The 25,346-nt window shown below is 45.1% G+C and overlaps 1 protein-coding gene across 7 annotated transcripts in view; it reads left to right on the top strand.

Moving 5' to 3' along the window:
- Positions 1–25,346, top strand: part of Tmod2 (tropomodulin 2) — a 45,722-nt gene that overhangs the window by 4,637 nt on the left and 15,739 nt on the right. For 5 of the 7 annotated variants that reach the window (XM_006511268.3, XM_030244444.1, XM_030244445.1 and 2 more), the window contains 6 exons: positions 9,304–9,496; positions 11,629–11,785; positions 14,021–14,143; positions 18,730–18,816; positions 20,528–20,658; positions 24,769–24,876. In XM_006511268.3, the coding sequence (XP_006511331.1) occupies positions 9,371–9,496; positions 11,629–11,785; positions 14,021–14,143; positions 18,730–18,816; positions 20,528–20,658; positions 24,769–24,876 (732 nt within the window). In that variant the 5' untranslated portion in view covers positions 9,304–9,370. Of the gene's footprint in view, positions 1–7,572; positions 7,939–8,889; positions 9,187–9,303; positions 9,497–11,628; positions 11,786–14,020; positions 14,144–18,729; positions 18,817–20,527; positions 20,659–24,768; positions 24,877–25,346 lie in introns of those variants that run through there. The other 2 variants (NM_001038710.1, XM_006511267.4) reach the window with 2 other exon arrangements.

Genomic DNA, 25,346 nt, shown 5'->3' with positions numbered 1-25,346 from the left:
GGCTTTCTACTGCAGACTAAAAACAAAAAAACAAAACAAAACAAAAAAAAAACCCCAATGAACTCTTAAGATACAACGAGGTGCAATGGCTCATGCCCCTAATCCTAGCATTCAGGAAGCAGAGATGGGAGACTCATCACAAGTTCCAAGCTAGCCTGGTCTACATAGTGAGTTCCAAGCTAGTTAAGGGTACAGGGTGAGGCCTGGTCTAAACTTAATTACACACACAAACACACACACAAACACACACAAGATACTGTATTTTGTCTCTGATACAAATCCCTTTTGTTCAAGATTAATTTTTCTATAACTAGATCTTGGGTATGTGTATGTGTGTGTGTGTGTGAGAGAGAGAGGGGGGGGGGTTTACTTGGATATGTGTTGGTAGTGGCATATGTTAGTGTTCTGTGACTCTCTCAGCTGTTGTGCTTCCAAACACTTAGAATATTGTTAGTGTTACAAGAGAAAATACCTAATCAGATTCAGGAAAGTTGGTTTATTCTTCATGGTCAGAGCTTTTTATGGGTTAATGACCACTGAGTTCTTGGATCTGGAGGTAGGGAGGGAAATTCTGTAGAATATGGTACACAATGTCTTCCAAGCTCTGTGAAAAATATATTAATATGTGTATTTCATACACACACACACACACACACACACAAAACTGGCATTGAGTAGAACCCATTTTGGGAAATTCTACCTTCAATATATTTTTGAGTGGATGGCCAGAATATTCTTGTTAGTAATAATAGATCATAATATTGTCATCTGTGTTACTCATTACTTAGAAGGTTAGAATTCAGACTTCAGTTTCTAGTTTTCATGAATCATTTGACCCCAATATTCTTTCCTAACCTTAATTTCCTCTGTTTCTTCCTATGAACTCTTCTGATTATTTTTTATTATCAATAAGTTTTACTTTAAGTACACCAAAAAGTCAATTATATTGCTGAATGTGGTGGCGCACGCCTTTAATCCCAGCACCCAGGAAGCAGAGGCAGGTGGGTCTCTTGTGAGTTCAAGGCCAGCCTGGTCTAAGTAATGAATCTTAGGCCAGCCAAGACTCCATAGTGAAACCTTGTCCTTAAAAAACAATAAACAACAAGAAAACCATTGAGTTATATCTACAGCTTTGAAGGCTTTGTGGCTGTGTAAAGGGAGAGGCATTTCTGGCTCGTCAATGGAGCTGAAACTGTGTCTTCTCCCTATACAGCCAGTTTGAGTTCCTTGAACTAGGCCCTGTATTTCAGCTCGTCTCTGAGAATTGTAATTGATTGTTATTTTTGCTCTTATATTTTCAACCTTCCTGTTCAAGTATCAATATTACCCTACCACTTGGGTATGGTGGCACGTGCTTTAATCCCAACACTCAGGAAACCGATACAGGAGGATCACAATATCAAGGTCTACCTGGGCTGAATAGCAAGTTCCAGGCCAGCCTCTGCATAGTAAGATCTGCTTTAACTCTGCCCTTCACCCTGCTAGAAAGAAAGAGAGGAGGTTGGAGGGAAGGAAAGGAAAGGAAGAAAGGTTTTCCTAGTGATTATTTCTTTCATGTATATTACCTGGTTCCCTGAAGGACAGCTAGGTTGGTGAAAAGGTTGCTGCTAGGACTGTGAGCGACAGGAGTTCCTGAACACAATGTAAGAACACCTCTGCCAAGCCTGGACATGAGACTATCTCCAAGTTGGCACCCCAGCCCTGAGGAAGAACCAGAAGGCCCTTTACCAGATCACTTGGAGGATTCTGGAGTCTCGTGAGCATGACTATCATGTAGCCGGTGTGGGTGGGCATGGACCGCACTTTTGTTTATAGAAGCCATTCTGATTGGCAGTGCCATTGCACACCAGTCTCCACATGGCTTGCCTATCATCCTGAGTCAAGTGGTACATAACACCCATGGGTCCTAACAATGCATAAATCAAAACTTAGCTGATCGGTGCCAAAGAAAAAGAGATAGGTAGATCAAAGACCACAAGAACAGGCAGAATCCAGGAAAACAGATGAATCAAAGGACAGAAACGGGAAACCCATTGTTAGGAAGTTAGAAGTCTTTAAATTCCCAACGGCTGGATGAGGGGCCTTCTAAAACCTACATGAAACTGGAGCTGGTGAGACAAGAGGATCAGGCCCTCAAGGACAGCAAGGGACACATGATACCCTGTCTTGATGACGATAAAAACAATGATAAAGCTGGAAAAATAGCTCAGCAGTTAAGAGCACTTTTTGCTCCTCCAGAGGACCTGGGTTTGATTCCCAGCACCCACATGACAGCTAACAACTGTCTATAACTCCAGTTCCAGAGGACCTAACACCTTCTGATGTCCTCAGACTATCTATCTATCTATCTATCTACCTACATATATATATATATACCTGCAGGCAGAAATACTCATATACACAAATAATTAATATTTAAAATAATGATAACAGTAATAACAACGTCAGGCAGTTAAAAACCAGAAAGGCCGAAATACAAGGCAAAGAAGTAGATACAGATCTGGAAACAGGAACTCAGCAAGGCATGGTGGTCTACCTTATATAGTCACCAGTACTAACAAAGAAAAAGCTAACCTGGTCTTCAAGGAGTTCCAGCCCTCCAGGACTCCATGGCAAAACCTTGACTCAGTAGGAGGAAAGAAAGGCATAATAGCAAAAAGAAATGGGAACAGCTCAGAATAGAACTCAACCAAGAGGGAGATGCTACAGCAGGATGTAGGACTCATCAAGAGAATTAGAAATCAAGTGGTAGCCTAGGAAAGGAGGCATAAGGCTTCCATATGAAAGAGCTTCTGCCCCAGCTGGAAAGTCTTGGCTACCTCCTGCTCAGGTGGAAATCTACATCAGTTTGGGCGACCACCAACCATGGAGGCTTGCTACACGTGGCAGTGCTAATTTGAGACCCTGGTATGATGCTTCTTCTCCATATTTAATCTTAATAAGAAAAACAAGGGAAAAGATACTTCCAAAAAAACTGCTCTCAAACCAAAGAGAGAATCATTAGTGAGAACTTGCACATACTAGGCACTGTATGTCACAATACCATAATGCCCCAACTATCACCTGAATCCCATAAGACAAAGTCATGTGATGAAGTCTCAGCGGTAGATCGCTTGCACGAAAGGGGTTCTATGGATTACATCACCTGATTCAATTTAGCTATTTTAAGACTGTGCTTGATATATGTTAGCACAATACAAATTGCCTGATGATGCATTTCTCCAAATACTGCCCTGAGGTGAAGGGATGTGTGGCTGCAGAGGGCAGGTCATCAGTTCCGTGTGCATCTTCATCTTGAGGCCCTGGGCTAGTTACCTCCAAGGTCATGCACTTGGCTGTGACTACAAGGCCTTCTGTGCTTTCTAAAGTAGAAAGGAACCTTCTTTTGTGGGTCCGTTGTTATGAGAGAGAACTATTTTCAAGCTGGAAACCTCTTGACAGTTTTTGTGCTATAAAGTTAGGAAACAAGAATAAATAAGGGCTGGAGAGATAGATGGCTCAGCAGGTAAGAGCACTGACTGCTCTTCTAAAGATCCTGAGTTCAAATTTCAGCAACCACATGGTGGCTCACAACCATCTGTACAGCTACAGTCTACTCATATACATAAGATAAATAAATAAAAATCTTTTTTAAAAAATAAAAATAAATCTTTTTTGCAGGGCAATGGTGGCACATGCCTTTAATCCCAGCACTTGGGAGGCAGAGACAGGCAAATTTCTGAGTTCAAGACCAGCCTGGTCTATAGACTGAGTTCTAGGACAGCAAGGGCTATATAGAAAAACCCTGGCTCGAAAAACCAAAACATGAATGAATGAGTGGATGAATGAATGAATAAATTTTTTTAAAAAACAATAAATAGTTTCGGCTAGAAGCACTTTGTGACTCTGATAGAATCAGGTTCTCCCTTTCAGCCTGCTCAGTCCCTTTGCTTTGCTACAATTTTTTTTTTTTTTTTTTTTTTGCTAGAAAATTCCCCTTGAAGTTTCTGTGTCTTTCATCCTCTGACAGTTATTCCTCGGAGAAAGACAGTCTTGTATAATCCAGGTTGTCCCCCAACTCACTGTGTACCTGAGTCTAGCCCCAAACTTCCAGTCTTTTGCCTCCACCTCTGAGTGCTCGGGTATCAAGCCTGCACATTCATGCCTAGCTCCATTTAGCAGTTTATAACAACCACCACAAAAGATTTCACCGACCTGTCTTCAAATAGCTAGGCGTCAGAACCCAGGCTATAATCGTCACATCTTTATATCTGTCTAGTATCTAGAGATTAATTAAAGTATGTGTCACCCGTGTCTTTAAGACCAGCACTCTGGAGGCAGAGGCAGGAGGATCTCTATGAGTTTGGGGCCAGCCTGGTCTACAGAGTGAGTTCCAAAGGCCAGCCTAGGCTATATAGCGAGATCTTGTCTCACTCCAACCCAGAAAAAAAAATAGAGATGAATTAAGTATGCAGGAATAGTGCATGTCTTTTTAGAGGGGTTTGATAATCTCATGCTATTCTGTTTATTAGTTTTAGAAAGTGGCTTGACTCTTGTGCAAATCTATTCATGATTTTTTTTCAAGTCTTGTGAAATAATGAAGGTATATTAAACAACTGAAGATATATCATCATTTACTGATTAAAAAATTCAGTGGCTTGGGTTTGGGTCTCTCTGTGTAGAGAACATAAAAGGCTGGGCCCTTCATATTGTAGCTGATTTTCCTCTTTCATAGCATAGTTGTATTAACAAAACAGTGGAAAAAGAAGCAAAGAAGAGCGTGCTCTTAACTTTCCTTCCCAGGGCTCGTGTTTCTGGGTAACAGGAAGAGGCGCTTCCTGCAGCTCGCTGTCACTCCCAGTTTCCAGTTTGCTAATGGGCTCTGTGTTTGCCCACCTGGGCTCCTGGAAGCGTGGGGGGGGGGGGGGCGCACGTGCTCCATCCCAGGGTGTGATTTAGGATCCTGTTGCGTGTTGAATGTTTGCTATGGGATAGACACCGGCTGGAGGAGAGGCTGCGGGAGGACTTTGCGAACTTTCCACTGTCTCATCACTCCGGGGAGGGGAAACAGATGTGAGCCCAGCAGGGCCTGCGTGGCTACAGCAGGTCAGCCAAGCACTGGGAAATCAGAGATTTGATGTTAGGAGCGAATATTCTTCTCTACAGCATACCTGTGTTTAAGAGTTTAGTTTGGTTTTGAGATGGGACTCTTACTGTATTAGACCAGGCTGGCCTCAAACTTCTATCAATCCTCCTGCCTCTGTCCCAAAAATGATTAAAAATAATAATGATGATGATAATAATAAAATAATAATAATAATGTAGCCGGGGTTGGCTGTGTGTACCTGTAGTTAACAACCCAGACTGAGGAAGAATTGCTGTAACTTTGAGGCCAGTTCTAGAAGAATTGCTGTAAGTTTGAGGCTACACAGTGAATTCCAGGCTAACCTAGGCTATAGTGCAAAGATCTTGGTTCAAACAAAACCAAACAAACAATTCACTAGTAATTCAAGGTTCTCTTTGAGCCTTCAGATCAGTTTTGTGCAGATAGACTTCTCCTTTCCCCTTTGGCTCTGAGCCCCCCTGGCACCTTGCTATAGTCTATGAAGTTTGAGCTGATGGACACTGTTGGTGGTTTAATTGTGACTATCATTGCTTGGCCTTCTTTCCCTTGTGGATTACAGTTAGCACCCAGTACAATCTGTTTGGTCTACTACTGAGTCCCAGCAGCGTTTGGAGAAGGTGGGCCTTCCGTAGACATTTGTTAAATGAATATGCAAGCCTGAACTTTAGAAATCTGGAATCACTGAGAATAACAGTGTGGCCCCTGCTTCTTGGGAGGTTGTGGTATCTGGAGAGAGAACACTATAGTAACATGAAAGATAGCGAGTGACGGATGTTAAATGGGCGGCTTGAACAAAGCAGATCTAGGGAGAGGAGCGAGTCCTCTGTGCTTTGATGATCCCAGCAGGCTCCACGGAGGGGTAGGGTGAGGGGAAAGATCTCTGGACCCATGTCCACCTCACTAGTGTGAGCTCATTTCCTTCATTTGACATCAATATTTATTGGATGTCTACTGTGGATCAAGGTCTGTCTGGGAGCCAAGATCTTATATAGATTGTTATATCATCTCCACCCTCCCAGAAATTAGCAAATAACTGTGCTGAAGCCAAATTGTAGTCAAGGGGGCCCAGGAAGTAACCCAGATTTTGACTCAGGGTCTGATCTGATGGAAGAAATAAAACTCACATTGACACTGGAAGATGAGTCTGGCAGAGTCAGCCAGGCGTGGGATGTGAGGAGGGGTTCTTAGTGCTCTGAGCAGAGGGAACATGCATTTCTGTTCCAGGGATTGGAAATGGTCCAGGAGGCTGGATCCAGGAGGACATTGGGGAAGCCGTGCAGGAGGAGGTAGAGCTGCAGAGGCCAGAGTGACTTCATCTTCAGGGCAACAGGAAGCCACTAGGAGATTTCAAAAAAGATCCCTTTGAGCACTGTGTGTAGAATGATCAGAAGGTGAAGGGCTGGGTCTGGGCATGGATGGAGATGGAGATGCAGCTCCCGATCATTCTGTAAGGACGGGATTTCCAAGTGATGCCTGGAAGCGAAGGGAAGGGGAAATGGCCAGGATGACACCCTGGCTTCAGAAACAACTTCTTGAGATTCTAGAGGAGGAAAGGGCACGTGAAGGCTTTTCTGGTGTATTTTCAGGGTCTGAGGTAGCCAAGGGAAGATTTTGGTCATATAACTCAGATCTGGTCCTTAGGGACAAAACCTAGACTACAGATAGAGATTTTAAAGTTAGCAGAATGTAGATAATAATTAAAACTTCAAGGCAAGTAAACACCCTGGGTGACCTTGAAGACAAAGCTACCGAAGCCAGAGTGTGAATTTGAACTTCATCCTTGGGGCAGTGAGAGGCCACTCAAAAGTATGTAACTCCTACGGTGAGACCCTGAAGGATACCAGTATTTAAGGCAGAGGGAGAGAAACTTGAAGAAAGACAGAGAAGAGTGATGAGAGAGAGCCCAGAGCAGCCTGTGTGGTTGGGCTCAGTGGCCCACAGCCTCCCTCCCTCAATCCTGTAGTCCTGCAGAGCTCTGGATCTTAGCCAAGCCTCAGAGGCAGTGAACAAAGAGAAGGGGACATTCCAAGCCATGGTGCCACATCTGCCAACTTCCCGACAAGAAACAGAGGGTGGGCTCAGACCGAATAACTTGAGGAGATTTCAATAAAGAGGCTATTTACAAAGATTTAGGGAGCTTTAGAGAATCAACAAGGCAGAAATCTGGCAAGAGTCCTCACAGAGACCCTTTACCACCCTGAGGCCTGAAGCCAGCAAGAGGGTGGCCTTGGGGAGTCATGGTCTTCTGAAACAACCTCTCCCCACCCTCCCCCACCCCTATCCCCACTGTGTCCTCCTCTTTGCCGCTGGTGCCTCCTGTTGGTCAAACAGAAGGCAGAAAGGGCAGTCTGAGTCACATAGTACTCCTGAGGCACAGAGCCGAGTGGCCAGCAGAAATGAAGGACAAACCAAGGATTCTAGAACAGTTACCCTGGAGATGAGAACATTTGGGAGGGAGTATATTAGTTTCTTGTATTGCTGTCATGACAAAGAACAAATTCAGTTGCTTAAAACAATATAAGTGTGTCATCCCTTCAGAAGTTAAAGAGGAGTTTGCTGGTGTCCGAGAGACCTTATGCCTCTCTAAAGGCTGGAGGGGGACAGTCCTAACTTATTTCAACTTCCAGAGTCCTCACGTTCCTCTTCTCCTGGCCCTTCCTGCATCTTCGGAGCTCCAGATCATGATGTTCTGACCTTCTGTTCCAGCCATGACCACTTGGCTTTCTCTTCTATCACCTGAATACTTTGGAGTAAATTGGGACCACCCAGACAATACGCGGAACACTTTCCCTGTGAGAGGTCGTTAATTTAGAGCTAAAGAGATAGCTCAGTTGGTAAGATCCAGGTCCCCTAGGCATAGTACATAGCTTTCACCAATATCCCATTTCTCCCAGTCAACCAATCCTCCCCCTAGCCACCCCAGCCCATTCCACCAACTCATGGTGTACTTTCCTACCCTGTGTTTCTGTGTATGCCCTGCTCTATCTAGGTGGCTCTTGTACAAGTATGTCCTCTTTAGGACCTCTTCCTTCAAAGCTCAATGACAGTCTCTTTCCCGATGACTCTCAAACCTTCCCCTTTCCTTATCCAACAGTTTTCAGCCGACTTCAGACATTGTTGTAACACTTACGGCACGGCATTGTTGCGGTCTGTGTGTCTGTCTCACTACACTCTGACCTTCCTAGGGGAGCTTTGCTAGAATTGTACTGGTAATAGCAGGTATACAGCAAACCCTTACTGCACTGGAAGAGCTGACTGAACACAGAACGCTGAGTTGTCTTGCTAAGGAAGATCTGTAGAATATTCCGCCAGGGGCTGAGAAAAACTTGCATTGGCTATGAAAGTTCAAGAAGGAGGCATTTCAGAGGAGTGGAAGACTGGAAGAGAATGTCTTAGCAGTATAAAGAAAGAGCAATTAGGAAGAGTAATTGCAGAGATGATAGCAACCAAAATAAAAAGGATGTGAATCTGGGAGGGAGATAAGGTGGAGCACTAGAAGGCATTGGAGGGAGGTGGTCGTGGATAGGTGTGATGAAGGTCATTATTTAAAGGTAGGAACTTTCAAGTGAATTAAAAAAAATATTAAAATACTCTCAACAACATCATTAAAAATGAAAGATAAGAAAAGAAGACAAGAGAGAATAACTGTGTGACCAGAGCTTTAAAATGTCTCTTGGTTTCATTGTGTGGACTTAAGGGACAATGTGTTCTCACCCAGAGCCTCTAAACTCTTTCCTGAATGAGTCCCATTCTGTGTTCTCCACAGCGCTCTCTACCCTGAAAGGGCACAAGTATGCTGCTTACAACTGCCATACAATTGTTCATTGTTCTTCACTGTTCTCAGTGGAAAGCTAGGAGTGGAAAGCTACTTCCATTGTAGTAGAATGGAAAAGCACTCACTACCCTGGGAACCAGAAGCCAGTAGCAAAGTCTCTGGTCACCATCGTCTCAGTCGCGGTCTGTAAAATCCAGTGATGGTATCTTGCAGTCTTCCTTACAGGGCTGCTCTACTCAGGGAAATGGTTGGGATAATGTGCTTTGTGTGAAAATCCTGCAAGCTGTGGTCAGCTCTGGAAATTAGGGTAATGCTGCCTTTCGGGTCAGTTGTCTGTGCAGTAGATTCCATTGCGAGCCTGGCACAGTCTATTACTAATTTTTTCAGTGTACAGTAAGGAGATGACGGTGTTTCTCTTTGTCAGTGGTAGTGTGAAGCCTCAGGAAGCTGGCCCGCTCGAAGGTGTGTGAGAAAGGTGTATCCTGGAAACCATGGCGCTCCCCTTTCAAAAAGGGCTGGAGAAATACAAGAACATCGACGAAGACGAGCTTCTTGGCAAACTCTCAGAAGAGGAACTGAAACAGTTGGAAAATGTTCTAGATGACCTAGATCCCGAGGTTTGTGGTGTAGGACTGGAGTGGGGTGCTTAATGAGCGCACAGGAGAAAGGGGGCGGGCGGCTCTCTCCTTCGGTGGTTGCTGAAGTCCCCACAGCCCCAGTGTGCAGTTCTGCGTTCTTCCCCATTGCTGCTGAGCCATTTTGACAAGTTCACAGTGAGCCCAAGTTTTGTTTCTCAAAAACTGGTTCACTGTAGATGCGCAAAAGTGCTTTCTGCTGGGAAGGAACAGTCTGATTTAGCCTGCGGCTTGGGGGAGCAAAGAGAACAAATCTTACTAAGTATTTTCCAAGTGTCAGATCCCTTGCTGGGCCCGAGAGTCCTTGGGGAAATGGCATTAACTCGGTTTTATAAATAGAAGGCACACTAGCCAGAGTGACCCACACAAGATCCCACACTGGTAAATGTCTGAGGTGCTGTTGCAAACACTTGTGGAGTGTAGAGTTTCTTTTGGTTTTATTTTTTGAGACAGGGTCTCGTGTACTCCAGGCTGGCCTGGAACTCATCGTGTAGCTGAGGATGACCTACACTTCTGATCTTCTGGCCTCCTCCTCCCAGGTGCTGGGATTACAGACGTTTCAGCATGTTAGGGATTTAACCCAGGGGTTTCTGTGTGTGAAGCAAGCACTCTGCCAACTAAGCCATAGCCTCAGACCATTTTTTGGGTTTATTGACACAGGGTCTTATAGCCTTGATGGGCTGCAAGCTCACTATATAGGTGAGGATGACCTTGAATCCCTCTGGTTTTTACCTCCCAAGTGTCGGAATAGCAGGCATGAGACACCACACTAGTCAGATTTCTTTTTTTAAGGCAGATCTCACTATATAGTCTTGTTTGGCCTGAAACTCACTATGTAGCCCCAGGGTAGTCTCAAACTCATAGACATCCACCTGCCTCTGCCTCCCAATTTCTGGGACTAAATATATGTAACACTATAACCAGCCCAGAATTTTTTTTAAGATGGAGTCACACTGTGTAGCTAAGGCTGGCCTGGAACTTATTATGTAGCCCAAGCTGGACTCTTAGGTGTTGACTACAAGCATGCAACACCATGCCTGGTTTTATAGCATTTTTTTTTCTCTTTTTGGTTTGTTTATTTTTGTTTTGTTTTGTTGTTGTTTGGGGTTTTTCTGTTTTGTTTTTTGAGACAAGGTCTCACATAGGAGAGACTGGCTTCAAGAACATTATGTATGCAAGGAGAACCTTGAAATTTCAATCATTTTACCTTTACCTGTAAAGTACAGAGATTGTATGTACTACCACAACTGGTATAATTTTATTCAAATATACAAAAAATTTGAAATTCTATGACAATGTATAGATGATTATCATCATAATATCAATTTCTAATATTTTTGTCAGTTCTTGAAAAGCTGAGTAGCTCTTTATAGCATTTCATTTGCAAATATCTTCTTCAGCCCTAATAACATTATTTTAAGCTTAAAGTTGGAGGCATCCAAAATAGTGATTTAACTCTAGAGATGTAAGCAAATAAAATTATTTATATGGCATTTTGCTGTACTAGATACTTTGGATATTTAGTTTATTTTTTAATTTAAGTACGAATTATATATGTATATATATATTCCATCCATATATATATGGATGGAAAATGGGGCTTAATCAGAGCAGGTGAGCATAATGCCATCACTTGGGTGGGGGAAGAAGATTATGAGTTTGGGTGGAACCTGGGCAAAATAGGGAGTTCTAAGGCAGCATGGGCTACAAAGGGAGACCTTGACTTAAAAATCTAAAATACAACCAGGCATAGTGTTGCATTTAATCCCAATACTTGGGAGGTAGAGAAAGGCAGATTTCTGAAAGATCAAGGCAAGCCTGGTCTACATAGTGAGTTCCAGAACATACAGACAGGGCTACATGGTGAAACTTTATCCAGAAAGAGAGAGAGAAGGCAGCTGCAGAAAATCCAAAGCTGATACTTCTGTCGCTGTTGCCCCTAGAGCTGGTTGGGTTCCCTTCCTTAGCAAAGGAGGTTAGAACATGCATGTCCCCAGAGCTGTCAGCTGGTATAGGTGCCCCCTGCTCTCCCACTTTCAGTCAGTACAATCAAATAAAGAAACAACACACTCGGTCTACTCAACATCTTCCCTTCATCACATCTGTCTTGTCAGAGTGCAACGCTACCTGCTGGATTCCGACAGAAAGACCAGACCCAGAAAGCAGCCACTGGCCCATTTGACCGAGAACACCTGCTCATGTACCTGGAGAAAGAGGCTTTGGAACAGAAGGACAGGGAGGACTTTGTACCCTTCACAGGAGAAAAGAAAGGTAAGGCCCACAGACTCCATGTCCTGGGACAGAATGCCCTTCACACATTGTGGAGCATCCGTCAAAGGAGCTGATCTGGGAACAGGAAGTAAACCTATAAACTACACTCCATACTTTACAACACCGTCGTGTCCAACACCCAGAGTGAACGCTAAGGTAAATTACAGCTCATGGTGGTAACGATGGGTCTTCATGGGTTCATGGGATATTAGTGGGGAGGGTTGGGGAGGGCATGGTACATGAGAATTTTCTGCTCAACTTGATATGAACCTGAAGCTATTCTCAAAATTGAAGTTCATTAGTTTAAAAGAGAAAAACCTTTTGGTACATCAACTAGAAGAGTCTAGGCAAGGCCTCCTACTCTGTCCTGAGTGGTTAGAGCCCCATCCCCCAGCTCTAGAGCTATGATGGAAAGTGTGCCATGCATTCATCTTACGTTCACTGAGAACCTCCCCTGCAGAACTCTATGGCAGACCCTGGATCTCAAGAGGATGGCTTGTCATCCAGTAAATGGAACACACTGGTGTGACTGGGAAGGCTGTGAGGAGCAGGTCCATGCCAGGACCCTATGCTGTCCCCTCCTCTCTTTTCTTTCCCTCTCCTCCTTCTCCTCATCCCTTCCTCCCCCACCCCTCTCCTGCCCCCATCACTGTGTCGCCTAAATAGGCTCCTAATTCACATCATCCCAGACTTTACCCCCCACCCCAATGCTGACACTTCAGACGTGTTGCCTGCATAATTTCCTAAACCCTGCTGCAGCCTCAGCATGGGTGTAGCTTGCACGGCCTCCTGCCTGCATCGCTCCTTTCCTTGCTAAGCCCCAGCCTGTGTCTTTGTTCATTCTCCCAGACTTGTCCAATTCTGCTCTCTGACCTATACTCCCCCCCCACACACACTTTTTTTTTTAAATCAAGAGACTCTCAGCTAAATGCTGGGCCTTGGATTTCCCTGACCCCTCTCTGTCATCACCTTTCCTACCATAGAGTGCCCTATCTGAATGACCCCTGGGCCTTGCTTTCATAGCCCTGTGACTGTGTTCATCGTTTCGCTGGTTTACTTTGGTGGTTGTGTGGTATCTGTATCAGCCTAAGAAACTGGGTGGAGCTGAATGACAGGAAGGAGGTGCTCCTTCCTCTGAGCTCCAGTGAGGTGGTCTTTGGGCCTCTACTCAGTGGTGAGGAAAAGGGGGCACTAGGCAGGTGTCATCCTTGCCACTCTTTCTGTGCTGTGCACGTGACGTGATGGGTCACTTGCCACTGAGAAGGAAATTAAGAAAGCAGAGCTGATCAGTGATGTGTCAGGTTAACAGCCTCAGGTTACTGTGGAATACAAGCTGTTTCTATGGCAACACAAGCTGTTTCTATGGTAACACGGTTGCTGTAGGACTTAACCAAATTGTGACAAGCATGAGGTATAATGTAAAAAATCTTCAATAAAATTCCCAAAATGGTGTGTATTCAATAATGACAGAATACTAAAGGAGGAGATTTTGTCATTTTTTCCTGAGTTGAGGAGTGTCTAAGGCAAACTAAACCCAGATTGACCTACATGAAGCTTGTGGTGAAAGCAGGACTAGCTGAGTGTAAAAGGTGCACACAATCACCTTAGAAGATGGCCAGTGGGTAGTTACCCTCCCTGCCGTGACAAAGTACCTGACTGAAGCAACTCAAGGAGGGATGGGTCTGTCTGGAGTGACAGTTCAAGAGAACAGTCCTATGTGCCATGCCTTCAGGACAGCAGAAGCCTACAGCAGAGGTTCACTCTGCATCCGCAGACAGAAATCAGATGGACGCTGGTTCTCGGTACACTCTCCTTTTCATTCAGTCCTAGACCCCAGCCCACAGATTGGAGCTGCCCACAGTTTGGAGCTGCCCACAGATTGGAGCTGCCCACAGATTGGAGCTGCCCACAGATTGGAGCTGCCCACAGATGTTAGAGTCTTTCCAATTAACTCAGTCTAGAAACTCCCTCATGCCTGGAGATTTGTCTTTTCCTGTCAAGTTGATGATATTAACTATCACCATTAGGAAGATGCTCAATTACTAGTGAGCTCAGGGGAGTTCTGTGTGGTAAAGGCAGGATTCCTTCCTTTTCGTACTAGATTAGCCCCATCAGATGACAGGAAACAGCTCAATGGCGTGTGTCTTAATGCCAGCGTTGCATCTTCTGTTCAGTCTGCCCGCCTTACACGTAAGGCAGTAGCTCAGTCGTCTTTCGTTTTCTTCTGATTTCAAGGGAGAGTCTTTATCCCCAAGGAAAAGCCTGTAGAAACTCGGAAAGAAGAGAAAGTGACCCTGGACCCAGAACTGGAGGAAGCCTTGGCCAGTGCCTCAGACACTGAACTCTACGACCTTGCAGGTCAGTTCTCAGGGCTGGCCCATGACCCCTACGAGACCCCAAGGCATGTCCTCTCTGACCTGGTGCAAACCTATGAGCTGCTGGTAGCTATTGAATACTGTGTGCCCAGGGTGACAGCAGCCCTATCTACCTATCAGACTGGAGCCTATGGTTGAGCAAGCCATGTTTTAGCCCATTCTCCTGTTCAGATGATTCCCACCCTACAAGACTCCTGTGCAAAACTGAAGAGAGCTGATGGGAAAGGTTATTGAGAACTTAAAAGGAGTAAATTGCAAGCTAGGTGTGGTAACTCATTCCCGAAATGGTAGCATTAGCACTCTAAAGACTGAGGCAAGAGGATTATTGTGAGTTGGAGCCCAGCCGGGGCTACAGAATTGAGACTTTGTCTCAAAAAAGAAAACAGAATTCGAAATTAAAAATGAATGAAGTGATATCCCCATGTGCTTTCCGAGAGCTTCCACGTTAAAACACACTTCTGGGTGTCACACATTTATGGTCACATTTCTTTTTGTTTGTTAGTTTGTTTTTGTTTTTTGAGGCCAGCTTTCTCTGGGTAGCCCTGGCTACCTAGAACTCCTAGAACTCACTCTGTAGACCATGCTGGCCTTAAACTCTGCCACATGAGAGCTGGGGTTAAAGGCGTGCACCACCACTGCCTGGCTTCCAAGGGCACATTTCTATGGAGTGCTTGGTCTCCCTTACAGTTGCTATTACAAGCTGATTTGAGCCAGGAGGTCAGCTTGCCTTCGAGTTTCCTTAACAAACTGAAACATGACAATGACAACAGGACTGTTGTTTTAATTGCCTTTACATGTAGATTGGATTAGTTGCTTTTCTGCTGCTATGACAAAACACCATGACAGAGGTGACTTATAAACAAAAGTGTTTAATTGAGCCTATGGTTTCAGGGGGTTAGAGTCTATGGTGGTGAAGCAAAGACATGGCAATGGGAACCGCTGAGTACTCGCATCTTGATCCAAAAGCAGGAGGCAGAGAGAGCACACACTGGGAGTGAGTCTTTTAAAACTACAAAGCCTACCCCAGTGCACACCTTCTCTGACAAGGCCACACCACCTAGTCCTTCCCAAACAGTTCTACCAGCTCAGGACCAAGTATTCAAACATACGAATCAGTGATGACCATTATCATCGAAACTACAACGTAGATATAAAAGTTCAAATAATCCAAAAGAAATGAAAAGCAAGCTTTTCCCCTAAATTAAGTCGTTTCTCATTAGGAAAAAAAAAAGTCTGTGCTGTGGATGGGTGAGCAACATAGAAAGCTCTAGAGTAGCATGGGCTACAGGGCAAGACCCTGACTTAAAAACCTAGAACAAGAGTTGTAGTTGGCGGTCTTAATCCCCACAAGGAGGGGGGAAGCTCAGGCGCCCTGGCTGACCTCAGGATGTATGTGAAGTTCAGAGGACGACTTTATGGAGCTGGCTCCCTCCTTCACCCTTTAGACGGGTTCTGAGGATGGAACTCAGACCTTCCAGCTTGCATTGTGGAGTGGCAAGTGCCTTTTCTGGCTGAGCTCCAAGCCCCGCCTACCTCTACCCCACCCCCCAGCACTGGGATCACAGATGCGCACCTCCACACCCGATGTGCATCTGTTTCTTGCTTAAGTCCTGGGATTCTAACCCAGGCCCTTGGGCTTCCTAGGGAAGTAGTTTATCAATTTTTAGCTGCTTCCCAGCCCCAGAACTCTGATTCTTATTCCTCTGGAAGATGTATGTAGCATCTATCTCCTTGTGGGAATACCTGCCCTGCCTTATTCAGATATGTCTGCCATTTCCATACGTCTTCATCCGTCTCTGATGATATCAGCAAGGGACATGAGGTTCACGTCTGAGTGTCGAGGTTCACGTCTGAGTGTCTGTCAGAGGTCTCTGTAGCATCTGACTCAGCTCATGACAGTTAGTTTCACAGTAACTGGGCATCATGGCCCTGTGGTTACTATGGAGAGATCCCTCCATGGTTACTGCTTTTCCCATGGGTTGTCTCACAGGTTTTACTGGAATTGCCCAAAGGAGGAATGCAGGGTGGGACTTTGATTCCCAGAAAACACCTGAGAAAGGAGAATGAAGAAAAAGCAATTATTCTGGAGATACTTGACCCTGGGATCCATGTAATAAATCCAGGGAGATAAAACAAATAGAACTGCCTTTGTTCTCCCTACTCGGCTGGACAGACACTCCCTAAGGACTCAGTGGAAAGCCTTCAGTGGGGATGAAAACCAAGCAGCTTCCTCTCTAGGGTGGATCTTTCTAGACGACTAGGAATAACCTGTAAGCAGAAAGGCTCACAGCAACTGAGGGAGTCCTGAGGAGCATTGTCTGTGCTGGTATGGAAGGTAGCGAGCAGAAAGACAAGCAATTCAAAGGTGCCACAGTCGCCCTTCTTTTTCTCCTTTCTTCCCATTGTGCGGTAGTGCCAGGCACATTCAGAGCAAGGCTTCCTCCCCCTTAGTGAACGCTCTGAGGAAACACGCTCACAGAAAGCCCTGCCTATGCTTCACTGTCAGAGCCACTAATCAAGTTCACAGTCGGTTGGGATTAACGAGGAGGCAGAGTCCATGGGCATTCAATGGCTTCCCAAATCATACAGTTAGGATGTGGCGGTCAGGGTTCAAACTCAATGTGCTCCACATTTCCCCTCCTTCACTCCATGATTATTGTTGTTATTCTGTTTCCAGTGCAAGGAGTTGAACCCATGGCTTTAGGCATGCTAGACAGGCACTCTACCACTTTGCTATAGCCCCAGAGCCTCACTGTGGTAGTACACTGACGAGGTTGGCCTTGAACTCTGGAACTGTCAGTATAGCCCCAAACTGGCCTTCTGGAATTTTTTTGCTTCAAGTCACACACCTACCTCTAACTCTTGTTCCTTTTTTCTCCATGTAGCCATGTAGCCATGCAGCCGTGGCTGTCCTGGAACTCACTCTGTAGACCAGGCTGGCCTCGAACTCAAAGATCCACCTGCCACTGCCTCCTAAGTGCTGGAATTAAAGGTGTGCACCACCACTGCCTCGACTAACTCCTGTTCTTACAAGCTTAACCACTGACCCGTCTTTGCTGGCTGCCTCCCTTCTAAAATGTAGCTTACAGTAGATCCAATCAGGCTCTTAGGGGCCTGTGCCTCTCACCTGTAACTTCATGATTAGGGAAATCTGTTTCAACCTACGCAGGACCACCCATAGTGTTGCTTCTGGCATGTGTGCCTCTTGGTGCCAGTCCCATGTAACATCGGGCGTTAAGACCTTGATATGCTCAGCCGGCCTTTTGTGCCTGATAGCCCTTCTCTGCTTTCCCTTTGGGAAAGAAAGGACAACTCCTTTTTCTACTGAAAAAGGATCACAATCTTTCTTACCTCTGAGGGGGGAAAAAAACAACACAATAATCTGTCACATTAGATCTTTAAAATTCGTACTCCATCGGACTTTCTGGTACAGTGTTAATCTTAACACTCAGGAGGCAGAAGGAAGCAGGAGGATTACTGTAGGTCTAAGGCCAGCCTGGTCTACATAATGAGAGCTGCAGGCTAGACAGAGTTACAAAGTGAGACTTTAAACAAAACAAAATCCTTAGATTGAATTCCACCTTTTTTTAATTTTACAGATAAGAAAAGTAAACGGAGGTGGGTATGGTGGCGCCTACTCATAGTCATAGCATTTGGGAGCAGAGGCAGGAGGATCACACTGAGTTTGAGGTCAGCCTAGCCTACCAGTGAGTTCCAGGCTATCCAGCAATAAGGCGAGACCCTGAAACAGAATAACAGCAACAAAACAAACCAAGAGCTGAATGTTGAGTTACTTAACTAGGGCACTGTTCTAGCTTTATTTCTTTTGCTATGATAAGACACCATGAACAATAGCAATTCAGGGGAGGGAAGGGTTTATTCGGCTTACACTGCCAGGTTACAGGTTGCAGGGGGGGGGGCGGGGGGGGGAGTCAAAACAGGAATGTAAGCCCCTGTAACATAAGTCACATCACAGCCACAGCCAACAGCAGAGAGAGAGACACATAGATGCCGCTGCTTCTGTGCAGCTGGCTTCCTTCACGCTTGTGCACTTCAGGGCCCAGTGCATGAAATGGTGCTGTTCAAAATGGGCTGCATCTTTCTACACCAATACTAATCAACACACACACACATCACAGACACATGCATGCCACACAGACATAACACACACACACACACACACACACACACACAGAGAGAGAGAGAGAGAGTGTGTGTGTAATCTAGAGAATTCCTCATTAAGACTCTTTCCAGGTGAGTCTAGCTTAGTTAAGACTAACCAGCACAGGGACCTAGAAGTGTTTCAGTGGTTGGAAGATATGGCTGCACGGTTGTTTCTCAGCTCCTAATGATGCTGCCCATTTAACCACACAGAGGCCTGTACAGCTACCGACAGTCTTGGGAGGATTTTTAGCATAAGTTATTGAATGCTGTGCATATATACCACACACTTCGGCAGGAAAGGGGACCTGGAGACTTTCTTCTGTATAAAGAATTGTTCTACTATTTGCAGCCATCCTAATACTTCAAAACTTCCTGCTGGTTATTGTTACCTGTGGTGTCTTTCAGCTGTCCTCGGAGTCCACAATTTGCTCAACAATCCGAAGTTTGATGAAGAGACGACCAACGGCGAAGGTCGCAAGGGGCCTGTGAGGAGTAAGTTGACGAGGGCTCTGGGAGCATGGGAAGTGCCAGAGCCGGCCTGGTGCATGTTCCACCAGGCTCAGTGCCTAGTATCGGCTTCACCTAGTGTGGTTACTCAGGGCACGCAGAGCTACAGAACACACATTCGTGGCACGTCTTCTAGTGGGGAAAAAAAAAGTATTCCTGATAAGTTTGCACAGTCAGCTCAAAATGCAAATAAAGTTTTCTGTTCCAAAGGATATTTTATCAATGAGGGAAGCTTGGCTCCATTCTCTTTTGTACCCCAGTGTCTTTTTTGTCTTGATTATGGACGCTGGTCATTGGACTCTGCTTACCTAGTTCCCCCAGAAAGCATGGCATGGACAGGCTGCAGCCTCCTGCAATGAGGCTTCATCAAGCATTCGCTAAATACCTCCTGGATGTCAGGAATGTTCTGGGTATATGTAGAAAGATCTTTTCCAAAGGAACTTATTCAGAGTAATCAGTTGGTCTTTGTTTGCACTGTGAGATCTCAGTGGACACAGATCCTGGCTTCTGGATAAACCATTTATTATTCTCATGGAGACTTCAGAGATACTACTCCATCTCTGTAGCTTCCTATTTACATGGTTAGTTGTTAAGAAAAGGGCTTGCTACTTAGCTTAGGATGGCCTCAAACTCCTGTCTCCCAGAATCCTCCTCTCTCAGCTTCTTGAGTGCTGAGATTTTAAGTGTATTGCTGATGTGTAAGGGCTCTCTGTACATTAGAATATTAATCCTTTGTATGTTGCATGCACTCCATATATTTTCTGGTAAGTTAGTGTGTGTAGTTTTATTGTTGCTATTTGGGTTTTGTTTGTTTTGAGACAGGCCTGGAATTCATTGTGTAGCCCAGGTTGGCCTCAAACTCATGATCCTCCTGGCTCGGTCTCCTAGATCCTGGTAGTGCAGGCATATACTGCTATATCTAGCTTAAGTTATGTATTTATTTACTTGTTTATTTATGTATATGTATGGAAATGGAGTTTTTTTCACATGTATATATGTTTACCACGTGCATATCCAGTGCCCAAGGAAACCAGAAGAGAGTTTCAGATCCCTGGAACTGGACTTACTAATGTTTGTTAAGATACCACGAGGGTCTCTACAAAATATAGCAAGTGTTCTTAACTGCTGAGCCATGTTCCAGCCCCCCAGTAATTGTTTCTAAGGTGCCTTTCATTCTTCTTTTCCATTCCTTGGTCTTTCCATACCTTTATCAAAGCTAGAGATGCAAAATGGAAATTGGAGGAGGGCCACGATCAGGAAGCCAGAGCGGTATTGATTTTGGGGAACTGGGGAGAGAAGCATAGATCAGTACTAGAACAAATGCTTTGAGCAGGGCCTGGGTTCAAGTCTTAGCATCACACAACATTTTTTAAAAGGATTTGGAAAATGAAGAGGCTCATCGTGGTGGCCATCTTTGCATCACAGAGCCTATGGTTTGGTGCTGATAGTGTGGGAAAGTCCAACTGGTACAACAGTAACTGCCAGTGGATGAGATGCCTCATAGTGGCTGAAAAGCATCTGCCTTCCAGACTGACTCAGAGCGGCACCACTGCTCAGTGCGAATAAACTCACTGTGGTTCATATTGGAACCAGTGTTGGACTCTACATGAAAGAATGATACTTTCCGGGGAAGCTGTCTCTAATTTGATAGAAGACCTCTTGCACTTTCTTTTATAAACTAAAACTTGTGTTTTAGATGTCGTGAAAGGTGAAAAGGCCAAGCCAGTATTTGAGGAGCCACCGAACCCCACAAATGTGGAGGCAAGCCTGCAGCAGATGAAGGCCAACGACCCCAGCCTGCAGGAGGTCAACCTCAACAACATTAAGGTTTGTCCCTTCCAGAGCTGGACATCACTGACTGACTGCTTTTACAGTGGCCTGTGGTCCTTTCAAGTCACTGATTTCAGACAGACTAATCCAGTCAAAAGAAATGGGTCTATAAGAAGCGTGATTTCTAGAACTTTTTGAAACAATTCATAGAACTCAGGCCAAACAAATCGAATTATACCTGATGGTGAATAACCACATCAACTTTCCTTCTGTGTGTGTGTGTGTGTGTGTGTTACAGCACTCTACCTCCTAGCTGTATCCCCAGCCCCCTCACACAGTTTCAAGTGTCAGAATGTCAGAGTAACTTAGAAGGGTAGTTGGCACAGGCTCTCAAGTGAGAAACTGCCAATCAAGGCTAAGGTATCCAAAGATGGCAGCCCCATGCATCTGTGGGCAAGAGACCTCACTTTCCCACCACATGGGTCACTCTTCAGGGCTGTTTGAGTGTTCTCACACAACTATATCTGGCTTTTCCCAAAGATAGTGACCCCAGAGTGAAAACAGTCAAGAAGGCAAAGGTTCAGTGGTTAGAAGTAATTGCTTTTCTTGCAAAGTACCCAAGTTCAGTTCCCTGCACCCATATCAAGTACCTCACAACCAGATCCAGATCCAGGGGATCCAACACTTCTGGCCTCTCAGGGTACCCATACTACATGTGCCCCTCAACAACACACACAGTATTTCCCATGACCTGGTGTCTGAAGTCAAGACTGTCATTCCCACTTTGTTCTTTTTAATGATAAGTCTTGCTGTTGCCACTCTAGTTAGCAGTGGGAGCCTAAAATAAGGTAGACTGAAGTCTCACACAGTAGGCAACTTTATTCGGAGCATCCAACAGTTTATACTCTGAGGGTTAAGAAGAGTCACCTGAGTGAAGTATAAAGTCACAAGGACAAGAAGCATGTGGCAAGACACATTTGTTTCCATAGAAGCCTACCACATAAATAACAATAGCCAGTCGTAATGAATAATGTGAATTAGACTCACCCCTAACCAGTACACCTGGAAGAGGCACGAAAACACATTGAAAGAACAATCCATGCTATGAAGGACCAGAGATTGCAAGACTCTTGTCTTGTTTACTTGGAGCTTTCTCCCAGGGTCTCACAAATCTTGCACAGCTTTGCTCATGGACCACCTTCTGACATGGAGCTGTTGAAGGAAGAGAAGCAGACAAGAGGAGCGTGAGCACATATGGATTGCCTGGGGCCCCCTTTATTCATTCTCTTCAGTTGGCTGGCTGATGACTTGGTTGGCTAATTTGAGACAAGGTTTCACTGTGTTGCCAAGATTGGCTTTTAAACTCTTCAGACTCAATATGTCAACAGGGCTGATTTCAAACTCTCCATCCTCCAGCCTCTACCTCCTAAAGATTAGGTATAGGTTTGTTTTGTTGGTTCCTATTGAGCACATCCCTAGCATTTAATACTATCTCTAATGAGTTGTTTCTTCTTTCTTTTTATTTATTCTTCTCTGGAACAGTACATCCTGACTGCAGGCTCCCTTCCCTTTGCCCCTCCCAGCTCTACTGCCTCTCCATTTCCCTTCAGAAAAGAGTGCTCCTCCAGGGTTATCAAGTGAACCCGACATAACAAGATGCACACCAAAACGAGGCACAGTGCTCATGTCAAGGCTGGATGAGGCAACCCAGGAGGAGGGAAAGGGTCCAGCAAGCAGGCAAAAAGAGCCAGAGAGACACCCCCCCCCCAACTGTTAGGAATCTCACAAAAATCTCAAGCTAAACAACCACAGCATATATGCAGAGGGCCTGACGCAGATTCTCATGCAGCCCTGCTTAGTTGATTCTGTAGGCCGTGTTCTCCTGGTGCCGTGGCTCCTACAGTCTTTCCTCTGTGGGGTCTCCCAAGCTCTGCTTAATGTTTGGCTGTGGGTCCCTGTCTCTGCATCTGCCCCCATCAGCTGCCAGAGAAAGCCTCTTGTCTCTCTGATAAAGGTTGGGCTGTGATCTGTGAGTACAACAGAATATCATTAGAAATCATTTCACTGGCTTGTTTTTTTTTTTTTTCTTGCCAGTCATGTTTGGTTCTACCCTAGATCTGGGCCATCCAGCTTCCAGTTTGTGGCTATCTAGGCAGTTTTGGGCACGGCTCCCTCGCCTGGTGTGGGCCTCAAGTTAGACCAGCCATTAGTTGGCCACTCCCACAAGCTCTGAGCCACCATTGCCCCAGCACATCTTTCAGGCAGGACAGGTTATAACAGGTCAAAGGTTTGTGGCTGAATTGGTGTCCCAGTCTCACCACTGCAAGCCTTGCCTAGTTACAGATGGCTGGTTCAGGCTCTGTATCCTCCATTACTGTGAGTCCTTGCTAGGGTCACTATCTTAGTTAGGGGTTTACTGCTGTGAACAGACACCATGACCAAGGCAACTCTTAGAAAAACACATTTAGTTGGGGCTGGCTTACAGGTTCAGAGGTTCAGTCCATTATCATCAAGGGGGGAGCATTGCAGCATCCAGGCAGGCATGGTGCAGGAGGAGCTGAGAATTCTACATCTTCACCTGAAGGCTGCTAACAGAATACTGACTTCCAGGCAGCTAAGATGAGGGTCTTAAAGCCCATTCCCAGTGACACACCTACTCCAGCAAGGCCACACCCTCTCCAACAAGGCCACACCTACTCCAACAGGGCCACACGGTCTAATAGTGCCACTCCCTGAGCCAAGCATATACAAGCCATCACAGTCACCCTCATAGGTTCTAGGAAGTTTCCACTGTAACAGTTTCCACTGTTTCCAATTTCCACATTGCCCCCAGTTCCAGTTATCTCTCCCCTTACTCTTTCTCTCCATCCCTCACCCCGACCTGATCCCTCCTGTTTCTAACTATGTGTATAGGTGTCCTATGTGAGTACATGCGCATGAGTGAAGTTGCCTGGGGAGGTCAAGGACGATAGTGGATCCTGGAGCTGGAATTACAGGCAGTTGTGAGCTAATCAGCTTGGATGCTAGGAACTGAATTCAGGTCCTCTGCAAGAGTAGCAAAGTACTGTTCACTGATGAGCCATCTCTCCAGCCCCGATTATATTATGTTTATAGAATGTGCATTATGTGTTACGTCATTGGCTACTGGAATTTCATGATCTCACTTGCTCGTCAGTGAGAGTTGAGATTTAGTTGCTGTGGTCGATCAGCTTAGCCATCATGCAGCCAGGCTCATGCCCAGTGCTGTCCTTTGCTGCTTGCTGCTTACATCTACAGTGACAGGTGATTTGTGTATGTGATTTGTAAGAAAGAGCCCACATATATACCCAAGCATGGAAGACACTCATAAAATACAATTAACAAATCTAAACATAAAAAGAAAAGAATACAAACACATGTATTAGCTCATACCTTGAGTCCAAAGGATCCGCTCCCAGCATGGCACTTCCATGTGGCTGTGTGCAAGAGACCTCGCTTTGTAGAGGTGGAAGCAGGGAATCACCGTGAGTTCAGGAGAGCTTTGACAACCTGGTGAAATTGAGGCCAGATTGAAGCCGGCCTGGGTTCCAGGAGACCCAGTTAAGATCCATCCAGTGTTCACTGAGGATGTTATAGTAAGAGACAAACACTGACCACATGTTGGCAGCATAGGTGGTTAGCCCCGAGTGGTGATGGAATTGTAGGAAAGGAAAAATGTGAAGCTGCCTAGGAGAACTCATAAACCAAAGAGGAAATCATTCAGGCGGCTCTTCAGAGGTGGAGAAGACGACAACAGGTGTTTTCAGACCAAGGAGAAAAGCATATCTGAAGGGTATGTGTGTGAGAGACGATGATTGTTAGCCTGCCCTAGGATATAGGGCAGAAGGGGGGAAAAGGAAAATCTTTTGAGTTACATTCCCTTATTGGGCACTAGGAGGCGCTGTTCTCTCAGAATAGCTTAGTTATCACACATGGACTTAAAAAAAATTTTTTTTAAAGATGTGTAATCAGCCATCTAAATACAGGTTATAGTCAAAAGTTGCAGGGGGCTTGCTGATGGTGGAGCTCAGTAGCAGAGCGCATGCTTAGGACATTGAGACCTTGGGTCCAATCAAAACTGAAAACAACTGAGGGTGAGTGGGAGCGCAGTGTGAATGGTTTCTAACTAACCCTGTTTTCTGTGCTTAGAACATTCCAATTCCAACCCTGAAGGAATTTGCAAAGTCTCTGGAGACCAACACCCATGTGAAGAAGTTCAGCCTGGCTGCAACCCGCAGCAATGACCCTGTGGCCCTTGTAAGTGAGACTTGAAACACAATATGACGTCATTTAATTCCCTGGCAACTCTTTATTTTTAGTTTTTTTTTCTTATTGTTTAAGATTAGCTTTCTGTTGTTTTGAGATAGGAGTCTTGCTGTGTAGCCTGCATTTTGAACCCACCATGGATCTTGGACTAATCTTGAATTCCCAGTAATCCTCTTGCCTCAGCTTGCCTAGTGCTAAAATTTCAGGCATGAAATCACCATTCCTCGATAATTTATTTTATCAATTGAAAGTCTTAGATCTGGTCAACTTAATCTAACAAATTTACGGTCCTGAGGCACAGGCTAAGAACCTACACTACAGACGCATTGGTTTAAGTGGATTCTTGACAGCGCTGTGCTTTCCAAACAAGACAGGCGTCTTGGCATTTAACTAAATAAATATTTAGAGTTTGTTCTGTGTTGAGAAAAACGATTCTGCAACTTTCCCTCCTACAGTAACTT

The sequence above is a fragment of the Mus musculus genome, chromosome 9 (assembly GCF_000001635.26).
Source record: "Mus musculus strain C57BL/6J chromosome 9, GRCm38.p6 C57BL/6J".
NCBI classification, from domain to species: Eukaryota; Metazoa; Chordata; class Mammalia; order Rodentia; family Muridae; genus Mus; species Mus musculus.
The sequence above is the reverse complement of the archived record's forward strand: the minus strand, read 5'-3'. Positions and strand labels throughout refer to the sequence as shown.